The following is an 11,396-nucleotide window of genomic DNA, read 5'->3' on the forward strand; positions in this document are numbered from 1 at the left end:
TAATTATATGTGTCTAGAGTAGATTTACAATTAACCACAGGTAGTGTAGTGGTTAAAAGTCGGGCTGCTAATCTCAAGGTCAGTAGTTCAAAACTACCAGCTGTTCCATGGGAGAAAGAGGAGGCTTTCTGCTCTGGTAAAGATTTACAGCCTCGGAAATCCTGTACAGGGTCACTATGAGTTGGAACCGACTACACACTACCACCACCACCAGCTTATCCTAACATTCTTCATCTTGCTGATGAATGGTTAAGTACGCAGGAAGTCATCTCAGGAAGAGAAAAGGAAATGACCAATGCCACAGAGATTTTTCAAATTTTCTGTAGGATCCTCAGCAATTTCCTATCACTTGTTCTGGTCCTTTATCTACTTGAGACCAGCACTCCATGAAAGGGAGCTTTCCTGACTGCTGTGGGGCTCTAGACCAGTGAAGTTACTGTCGAGTATCCTATGAGCAATAATAAATTTCTGACTCAACCTACAAAGTGTCAGTGACTTTATATATAGAGGAAGGCACCTAGACTTGAGTGTACAACATAGGGATAGAGCAGGGACGGTAGAGCTTAGCGGTTAAAAGTGTATCCTCTGGATCTGAATGTGGACTTTGTCACTTACTTCCTAACCCCGCACAAATGACTGAACGTTTCTAACTCTCGGTGTCCTCATATATAAAATGAGCATAAGACCTACTTATACAGGGTTGTCATAAGTATGAAATGGGACAAGACAAGTAAAGTGCTTAGAACAGTGCTGGCTTGCTACAAACCCTCACAATATAAACTACAGAGAGTCGCAACTGGCTACAAAGCAACAATGTGGTTGATGACTATTTGTATGTAAATTGGACACATTCTCTGTAGCCAGGAATAATTATAAGATTCTCAGGACTGGGATTATGTTCAAAATAGCAGTTTAAGAGGCAAAATATTACTGAGTCCTCACTGTAATCAGTATATTATGCAAATAAAGCTGATTAAAACTAAGAAAATCGTTCATGAGGTATGCATTATTAGTACTTATTTCATGTCACCGAAGTATTTTAATGATGATTTCAGGGTTAATCTGTCTTTTTAATTTGTGTATATTCACATAATCACATTGATTCATACAGTTAATTATCATCTCAATATTTTAGGAGATAAATGTTACCATGCACCCTTCCCTAGATGCTAGTGTAACATGTCCTTTTAAAAAAATAAGTTATGAGTATGTATAGCTTAAACTCTTAAGTTGTATAATAATTAAAATCTTACTTAAGCACCTGAAAAAAAATAAACCAAACCGCATATGTACATTGAAATATATTAAAACCTTAAAATGCTGCTGGTTTGCAAAGAGTTTTTAACATTATGAAGTGTGTCTATATTATTAGCTAAATATTTTGACCTGATGGTGAAATAGTTTTGTTCAAATAACAATAGTGCTACAGTTGTACAAAACAAAACATACCTAGATTTCAACAACTTTTTGATTACAAAAATTCCTATTGGCTGACTATGAATTTGTGAAATTAATTTGGAAAAAAAATCCTACCACAGATTTGACAGATCTTCAGGCAAGAGGTTTCAACCCACAGCAAGTGTGACACACATTTACACAAACTCCTGAGCACAGAGGGAGTACTAAAAGTAATTGTGGAAATAGAGCTTTCACATGGCATCAGTGAGCACCACATAGCATCACATCACCGTGACTCTCTCTGGTGAGAGATGAGGAATTGCTCCTCCAATACCTTCTTCTAGAAATTGGTTCTTTTCCCAGCCTTTCTTAATTCTTTTTAGCTTTTGGCTTATACACGGAAGGAGTAAAATAACCTTACCCAGAATTACAATTGAAGGCAGAACAAGAGCAAGAACAAAGTTTGGTGGTGTATAAAACCGATAGTACTCTTCTTCAAAAGCTCGTTTCCATCCATATATTAAAACATGGAAAGTACTTATAAGCAGAGCAACATATCCAAGTGTAGACTTGAGGTGGGAGAAGGAAGAAAAAGAAACAAATGACTCAAACTCATAAATTAACCCATCAGGTACACCATGTTTACATTTTGACAGAATTATTCTGTTTTAAATTATTGGAATGTTCTTTGTTCTCTCTAAATTAAGCTAATTTACTGGTTTTTCATATGTTATCTAGATTTACATATTTATGCACACACTTTATTTTACATAAATAGGGTCATATTGCATATAGCTCAATATTCTGATCATTTTACTTATTTATCAAGAACCTTTCTTTCATATCATTAACTACTCTGAGAATATGATTTTAATGCTGTTTAATATTCCATTGAATGAATATATGATTATATAACTACTACTTCTTATTGAACACTTCTGTTTCCAACTTTCTTCAACTCTTAGGCCACTTTAAACCCTTTTCTGTATTTCAATTTATATCCTTAGGACTGATTTCTACTAGTGTGATTTCCTTCAAGGTGGTGGCATAAATGGCTAAACTGTTCTTTAAAAAGGTTGTTCACGCTCCTACCAGCTTTATGAAAAAAATGTATTTAACAAAATTAAATGCTAAAGAGCATTCTTGTATGTGTACACATATAGACTGGTAGATTAGACAGAAGTTGATAGGTAAAACTTTAAAGTCCTACCGAATTAATGCATAACACAAAGCAATTCAAACATGTGGCTTTGTTAACCATATTAAATGAGATCTTTAAAAGTATTCAGGCAATTTATAAGATAAAAATCTAAAAAAGTCAGCATTTGTGGGTTCCCTATATTATCATATTTCGAACTGCTCACTTTGAGAAATGGTCTATGTTGCATAAAATGTAACATAGTATCAGTATAATGATGTAATGTCTAACTTCCCTTTGAAAGAATTAACTTTTTGTTTTAGCAGAAAAAACTGTTCTGTTTGTAATTACTCATCTTAATTTATAATGATAATCTTTACACATCTAGTACATTTTTGGAGTCCTGGTATGGTGTGGTAGGATAGGCACTAGACCACATCCGAGTCAGAACCGGCTTGTTGTTTGTTATTGTTGTTATGTGCCATGAAGTCGGTTCCAACTCATAGCGACCCTGTACAGGGTTTCTGAGGCTGTAAATCTTTATGGGAGCAGAAAGCCTCATCTTTCTCTCGCGGAACAGCTGGCAGTTTCGAACTGCTATCCCTGAGGTTAGCAGCACGATTCTTAACCACTATGCTACCAGAGCTCCTTACAGTACCATCAAGCTGATTCCCACTCATAGTGACCCTATGTAGAGTTTCCAAGACAATACACTTTTATGGGAGCAGACGGCCTCATCTTTACATTATCACAAAGCCTGTACTGGTTGTGTCCCAACTGGTTTACAAGGTATAGATGAGTGTCCTTTGGTGGTGCACCAGGTTTCATTTTATTTTGTTTCTCTGCCTGCTTTCTTGAGGTTTTTGATAAGCCTCATTTAGAATAATGAGTAATCCATCTTCACTTTTTGGAGGAAAGAGAGTGTGAGTACTTCCCAATGGTCTGTTTAATCATCCCTGAAAAGAACCCTGATACTGTCAAACAGGCAGGAAACAAAAGAAAAGAAAACAAAATAAAATCAAAGTCTATTGTCCTGGAAACTCTACGTAGGGTCACTATGAGTCGGAATCAGCTTGATGGCAGTGGGCTTGGTGTTCTGGCTTAGGTTTAGTAGAGTCTAAATTTGAGTTATATGTTTTAAAAATATACATGTTTATTATATATATATATTACCGGAAGAAAAAGTTTATTAAAGAACAAAATGATTCTGTGAAACCTCTTTTACAAATGCTTTTAAGCATAAGTATGTGACCGATACACTAAATTTGTTGTTGCTGTTAAGTGCCGTCGAGTTGATTCCGACCCATAGCAACCCTGTATAGGGTTTCCAAGGAGCAGCTGGTGAGCGTGAACCCACCGATCTTGTACTAATACATATATAAAAAAGATGTATGTTATTGTTAAGACTAGTTATAATCCATTAATTTAGCTACTTAGCAGTGCTTGTATGTGTGTGTCTTAAATATTCGGACTGAATTTTTTTTTTTTATTCTTGAACTCAAATTAATGAGATGTTTTTTCCTGGAGAGATCAAGATGATTCACGATATATCCTAATTCTCTATTCATCTGACTAATAAATAAATTGACTTTCACCATTAAATTCGATCTAAGCTCACCCCTACTTCACTTTTTTTCTTTTAAAGTAACCTTTCTCCTTACCTTAGTAGGCAGTGTTATCAAAGCCCTTCAGTATTTATATCCTGGTCTTACTGAAGTAAAGGGGTCCTAAGTTGGCCTCCAGTGTTACATCTCCCAGCTTAGATGCTTAAACATAAATCCTCTGTGGTTGAGTCAATGCTTACTCAGGGTGACCCTACGTTTCAGAGTAGAACTGCATTCTGTAGGGCTTTCGATGGCTTTCATCTTACAGAAATAGACAGCTTGGCATTTACCCCTTACTTAGCTCTACTGGGTAGATTTGAACTGCCAACCTTTCAGTGAGTGGCTGAGAGCAAACTGTTTACTTTAACCACCCAAGAAACCTTAACGTTTCCTTTTAAATAAAGAGCATTATTTGTTTGGGAGCTTATTAAAATTCAGTTGTACTTAAAAATTAAGTTCTATGCCACCAGATTTCTCACCAAACAAACAAAACCCCACCTACCTGAATAAAACTGAATTCCCTCCAGTTTAAAGCATTGCTTACTGAGGGGATAGAGGTGACAGCCAGTAGGGAAAGCAAACCAAGGCTCATTATTCCAAAGGAGATGTACATTTCAATCCTCCAAACTTCTTCTTCATTCCAAGAGTTTTCAATATTTGCGTGAACCTGACAAGAAAGCATGAATTTCCTTTATTTGGTAGGACATTAACTGGTTAAGTATAGATTTCACTCTTGCCACAAGAAAAAGTGAGTCAGATATGGACATACTTTGATGTTGTTGTTGTTAAGTGCCCTCAAGTCGATTCCGACCCATAGAAACCCTGTATAGGGTTTCTGAGGAGCAGCTGGTGAGCTTGATCTGTCTACCTTGTAGTTCAAATGACTTTGCAGTCTGCAACATTAACTCACAGCGCCACACCAGGATTCATGAACATATTTAGGCTGTGCTAATTCAGTACAACAAACCATTTTGGAGTCTGTATTATTGGATGATATTGTTTAGGTGTCAGGGAAAGGAAAGTAGAGTTAAACAAAAAGGGGACTAAGATGCTCTCCTTCTGTGAATACATGTGAGAAGTAAGGGGGCAAGCCTATTATCTTCTTTGAAAAACATCCTGGGTTATAGACTCTGGAGTCTCAAAACCATGAAAGTAGAGAAGTGGGCTCCCAGGGCGATGCAAATGAAGTATATGTAGCCTGACTTAGTTTTGAGTTAGTTTTAGTAGTAGGTTTAAGTTTTGTTGAATAATTTGGGTACATTTTGACCTTAATTCAGTTTTGAATTGTGGTATAATGAATCTAGTGTCTCTTCTAGCTGTAGTCTGTAACTCCCACCAAAGGTTTCTGCCCTGTTGGTCTGGGTAAGAGAAGGTGGGGGAAGATACTAATAGGATGTTGTGATTCAGCTGTGAATGTTAGCAGAGTTACCTGTAATCGTAAAAACTTGAAACTGAGACATGGCTCAGAAGTTTTAAGAAAACTTTTACTTAGAAGTTAAAAAATAAAAGTTACTGCTTCATTACTTCTCTGGGGCAGCCATAGTTACACCCATACAGAGGCTGCAGCGCTCCTCTTTGGGGAAAAAAAATCTTCTCACTTTGTTAGATTTCTGTACAATTAACAGCTTCCCTTAGCATACCTAGACATGACAACTTGCCCTCCCAGTTCATTCATTTAACAAACACTCTTTAAGTATCTACCATGAGCTGGGACTTCTGGTGTGGCGCTGTAATCAGCACTGGACTGTGAACCATAAAGTCAGAAGTTCAAACTCCTCAGCTGCTCCTCAGAAACCCTATTCGGGGTTGCTATGAATCAGAACTGACTCGATGGAACTGAACAACAACAACCATGTGCTAGGTACTACTGTTCTATGCACTGGGCATGTATCAGTGAACAAAATAGACCAACACCTCTCTGCTCACGGAGCTTACATTCTGATGGGAGAAGGCAGACCACAAATAATATAATAAATAAGGAGAACATAAAGTGTGTTAAAAGGTGGCAAATGCTACTGAAAAAAAAAAAAAAAAGTAGAACAGGGCAAGACTGGGATTACCAAGGACAGGCTGGTAGCGGAGTTTAAAATGGAGTCCCCTGAAGGTCTCACCAAGGGAAGGTGAGATGAAAGCAACAAAATGAAGGAAAGGACGTAAAAGGAGTTTGTCGAGCAGATAGAGAAGTGGCATTCTTAGAGAATGAATGGTTTAAAGGGCACTGACTTATTCATTTTTTCAAAGTATTTACGATTTATAATCAAAAGAAGCCTATCTCTAGATGCCACGTACTTGGGTCACTATATCTTGACTCCTGGTAAAATGCAAATGCTTTTAAACAGTTGCTTTAGTAGAATGCCTTCAGCTTTCTTTGAGGAATGTGACAAACAGTTCAGTGAAGTCTCTTATTTGCAAAATGGGAATTATGCAGTATATGATATTATCCAGGAGTCTTCCATGAGGTTCTCCCTGAATTTCTTTTGGAAGGAAAGCTAAAGTTACTGGAGGGACTAGTATCTTTTCAACTTTTTGACAAGTACCTTCTAATAGTGTCTCCTTTTTCATACTATTAGAAACCTCAGAGCTAAAATAGAACGGTGTAGCCTAGCTAGTAGAGGCATGTTCTGCTTTTATCCTCCTGATGTGCATTTCCAATCTGTGTTATATTTCACTGGTTCTAATTTTATTTATATGTTCATCAAGAATTATGTTATTGCTTTGTGGAACATGGCCAATTATTAAAAACTTAAAAAACAAAAAAGCCCTTAAAATATGTAATGGTTTAATGCTGAAAGAAATCATTGTAGTCCTAAAATTTAAAAAAGAGGAAAAGACTTAACAGTTTTCCCCTTAATGATTTTACATTAACCATTTAATTCCTATGTAGGAACATTGTATTAAGACCAAGTCTTTTCCCTCCTTCAATACACTCAAAGAAATGTCCTATTATAACATACATAAATTTTATACTATTTTAAATCTTATACAAATTATGCTAATTATATAAACATAGTCCATACCTGCTGATAAGCCATGTTGAGAAACAAGTACCTCTCTGACCTTCTCATTGGTAAGCAGAGGCTGTAGGCAACATGGACAGCAGCGAAGAAAAAACTTAGTAATCCAAGCTGTTTTCTACACTGTAGCCAAGTCTCCAACCAAGGTGGAAATCTCCTATACTTGGTGCTGTAATAAAGCTGGTAAGTTGCAGCCAGGAGACCTGCTAGGTATACCAGGGACAGCAAAGTAATGGCAACTATGGGCAAGGTTTTATTCACAATCTCAATAGGAATCTTGTAAAAGTCACTTTGCTGGTTTCTTGCATATGGATGTATCACATCTCTGACAAAGGAATAAAGGAAGAAAAATGTGGCCAGGCTGATGGCTACTACCACTGGCCCTCTCCAGAGAGTAAATAGTCGCAGGGGTACATTTTCAATCTCCCTGGCTGATGATAAGGATCCCAAGTCAATGGGAATGAAATTCAACTGGCGAGCAAGTTCAATAACCTGTTGCCGAGCTTGAATGTTGTTGCTGCATATGTATACCTGCAGAGACAAAAGAGAAAGGCTCATTGTGACTACTGTTTATAAACATCCTAAGGCCTACACGCGCCATTTTAATCTGGGGGGCATCCCTTGTGATGACATTTGAATGATGTAAATGATTAAACATTATTTAAGTTGTTTAAATTGAAATAAACTTATCTAAATTGAAATGATTGGTGGTTGTGTGCTGTGCAGTTGGTTCCGACTCATAGCAACCCTGCATAGGGTTTCTGAGGCTGTAAATCTTCACAGGAGCTGAAAGCCTCATCTTTCTCCCATGAAACAGCTGGTAGTTTCGAACTGCTGACTTTGAGGTAAGCAGCCTGACTCGTGACCACTACCGCTACCAGAGCTCCTAAATGTAAAAGGTTAAAGTTTATGAATTCATTAGCTTATTATTTATCTATTAATAGGTTAAAATAGTGTCATAAAAACGAAACCCTTGCCACCTATGACATGGACATAAAATGCAGACAAATCTAAGCTAGAACCTGGGTTAGGGAGTCCTCAGAGGAAGGAAAGAAAGGGGGGGTTTCGTAGGCCATATGATTTGGTAGTAGTGACAGGGTTAGGTCTCCTCTCCAGTGGGCCACATCCAGATGGTGCCTGAGCAGCTGGCCTACTCCTCCTCCCCCACACCCTCATGTCTCTAATGACTCACTCAGGGAACAGGGCAGATTTGATTTTAGCAGAATGGCTGCAAGTAGTGATACCTTACAGATGTGTAACAAGAGAAGGTAGGCATGGACTTTGGGTGGTGACGCCTGCTATTAGTACTGGTAAATTATATCACAATCATATATAAAATGTCTCTTCTGCCTTAGAAGCCAATTTGCCCGATGTTTCTGAAAAACCATATGTCATCACAGTTATTTTATTGGTCCATATGTGTAATTCTTTTATTGTTAAATAATTACAATATACCTGGTGAGAAAAAAAAATGATAAAACTTAGTTAAACTGTAAAGCAACTGCCATTTTCTAAGACTTAAGATTTTACTTCTTTAGGAACTTTAAAGACATGATGGATCAGGGTGAGGTTGGACTTTGCAACTACCAAAGTTGAGATTTCAACAAATACTTGTTGAGGTCCAAGTTCACTGCTGGAGTGATCCACGGTTACTAATAAGCTGGTCATCTCACTTAGAGTTAGAAAAATATTGCTATAAAGTCTTCAGTTAATGTTTGATAATAATAAATTCTTAAATGTATTAAGGATATTAGACATGGCTTCATACAGAAATTGAATACTGTGTTGTAGACAGGTTACTAGATGGAGTCCTGGTGTGTCACTGTAGGATAAGCACTAGACTGCTAAATGCAAGCTTGGCAGCTCAAATCACCATTCCTGTCTCTGAGATGGCCCATTTGAATCCTAGTAGGATGGCAAAACTAGCCAATCCCTATGTAAGAGTTTTATAGCACCCTATTTGCATGGTCCCACTTCAAATGGGTTCCATGTTCCTTATTTACATTATTAGCAAGCTATGCAATCCACACAAGGCATTGCAAAATGTGCACTGGACTGATAACCCAAGATTGGAGGTTTAAACTCACCAGCTACTCTTCAGAAGTCCTATATAGGGTTGCTATGATTTGGAACCGACTCTACAGCACTTAACAGCTGTCACCACCACCACCCAATCATTTGGTGGGAGTTACACAGACTATGGTTAGAGGGTCATATTAAGTAATTCACAGCAGCACAGACGGTTATGACAGGAAAATCCAAGTTATTTTATAAGGTTTTCACATCCTTTTGGAAATACAAACATGCTCTTAAAAATTTAGAACATTAATCTTCAGGTCCTCCTGCACAGCTTTCAAAATGATAATCATTAGAGCAGTCAAAACTTGGTATTTAGATGATCATTGTTTAACTATTTATGAAATACCAGATAAATAAGATTAAAATAAAAAAAAAATACATACCTGCCGGCTTGCATCTTTAGGTCCTAACTGAAGTGCCCAAGCTGAGACAACATTAAATCCTTTGACAATCAAGGAATCTGGGAATAATGAAGCCAGATATTCAGCATTGGATTCTGGATATTGGTTTATCCTCATGTTATTGCTAACGTCAATTAGGATTTTACCCACAAGTAGATGTCTCAGGTCCCACAGAGAGGTATAATGTTCTCTATGTATAGCAACAAATATTATATTTGTTTTTGTTAGAGCATCTTCATGATGAGTGACGTCTACTACATGAGGAAAGAATTCAGATGCAAACTTAGGATTTCTGCTTCCTATGACCACGTGATAGCCACATCTAATGAGTCGAATGGTCAGGGATTTGGCAAAATCCCCACTTCCAATTACTCCTATAGTAACCTTCCTTGCATCTTTGATCCCGTTTATGCCATTAGGCAAAAAATTTTCACTAAGGCTCTTGGGGCTTCCCATCATAGAGACAGATTCCATGATACAGACTCTTCCAAGATCACCAGGAGTATCCTAGGGAGAAAATAAAATGTCCATCAACTGTTTATTAACAAACACAAAGACACTTTTAGATGTTACAGTAATGTTCCTCGATTTTTTCTTGTTCTTAGGTGCCACTGAGTCGGTTCTGACTCATAGTGACCCTATGCACAACCAAACAAAACACTGTCCAGTGCTGCGCCATCCTCACACTTCTTGTTACGGTTCCTTGTTTTCACAGGTGAAATATTTTGGTGAACTAGAACACAAAACGACATAAGGTAAAAAAGGATCTCTCAGTAGAAAAACTGTCACAAAGGTGATGAGCTAAAGCAGGGCTTCACAAGCTTTAATGTACACACAAATCACCTGGGGATGTTGTTAACCAAAAATATCCCGAGAGGAACCTGAGACTACAGCCCTGGACCACCCTTCAGGTCTGGAATGGAATTCACCCTCGTGGCCCAATTATAAAATTTTAACGAGCATGGTTACCAAGGTTCTCACAGATCAGAGGCATCAAATCAGAAAAGCAGGTAGACAGAGAGAGAAAGACAATCATTTGATCAGAGAGCTCACATGATGACAGAAGACAGAAAAACTAGAAAAAAGCAAAGAGCAACTTTAAACCAGTCTGTCTAGTCAGTTTTGGGGTAGGGATAAACTGTCCTACGCACCTCAGTAGTTAGTGACTTTGAGTCACTTTCTGAGACAAAGGTATCAGCAAATGAAAAATAAATCCCTGGCCCTTATGAAAGGGTAAATAATTTTTAAAGAAATGCAAGCATCAATCTATACCAAAGGACCAAATAAATACCACACACTTCTATCATTCACCCTACATCTATGTCTATTGACAAAGATGGCTTTCCCATGGAAAAGGGACTAATCTGTATTTATGCTATTAAACTGCTCAGTGCTTCTGAAATCGCTTTTTCGCTTTTTAACTCTATGGCAGCAATGATAAATTACTCAATGCTGCTCTACCTGGGGGAGGGGGGGGATAAAATTATTTTCTACTTATAAACTAAAAAACACTATTCTAGCTTTGGCAGTGGCAGAGGCAGAGTCAGGTACAACAGGCTCCATGGAGGAGGGACTGAAAACCCAGAGAAGCTGCTTTCACGGAGCATCACCAGAGCTCCGGATCTAGCATAAGGTGCAGGGCATCAGTTTCCCGCAATCACCAATGGAAAAATCATGGTATAAAGGAAAATACTGCGATTTAGGAATCGCTAGAGACACAGGACTCCCTCTGTGTCCACCCCACCCGGGCGGAGTTCAGCGG

The 11,396-nt window shown here is 37.9% G+C and overlaps 1 protein-coding gene across 2 annotated transcripts in view; it reads right to left on the reverse strand.

The window, feature by feature from the left end:
• Positions 1–1,679: 1,679 nt before the first annotated feature.
• STEAP2 (STEAP family member 2, metalloreductase) overlaps positions 1,680–11,396 on the reverse strand; it is a 29,645-nt gene continuing 19,928 nt past the window's right edge. For both annotated transcript variants that reach the window (XM_006834314.1, XM_006834315.1), the window contains 4 exons: positions 9,617–10,141; positions 7,158–7,685; positions 4,643–4,807; positions 1,680–1,967 (listed from right to left, as the gene is read on the reverse strand). In XM_006834314.1, coding sequence (XP_006834377.1) covers positions 1,680–1,967; positions 4,643–4,807; positions 7,158–7,685; positions 9,617–10,108 — 1,473 coding nt within the window. In that variant the 5' untranslated portion in view covers positions 10,109–10,141. The remainder of the gene's footprint in view (positions 1,968–4,642; positions 4,808–7,157; positions 7,686–9,616; positions 10,142–11,396) is intronic.

This window comes from Chrysochloris asiatica, unplaced genomic scaffold, assembly GCF_000296735.1.
Source record: "Chrysochloris asiatica unplaced genomic scaffold, ChrAsi1.0 scaffold00010, whole genome shotgun sequence".
Classification (NCBI taxonomy): Eukaryota; Metazoa; Chordata; class Mammalia; order Afrosoricida; family Chrysochloridae; genus Chrysochloris; species Chrysochloris asiatica.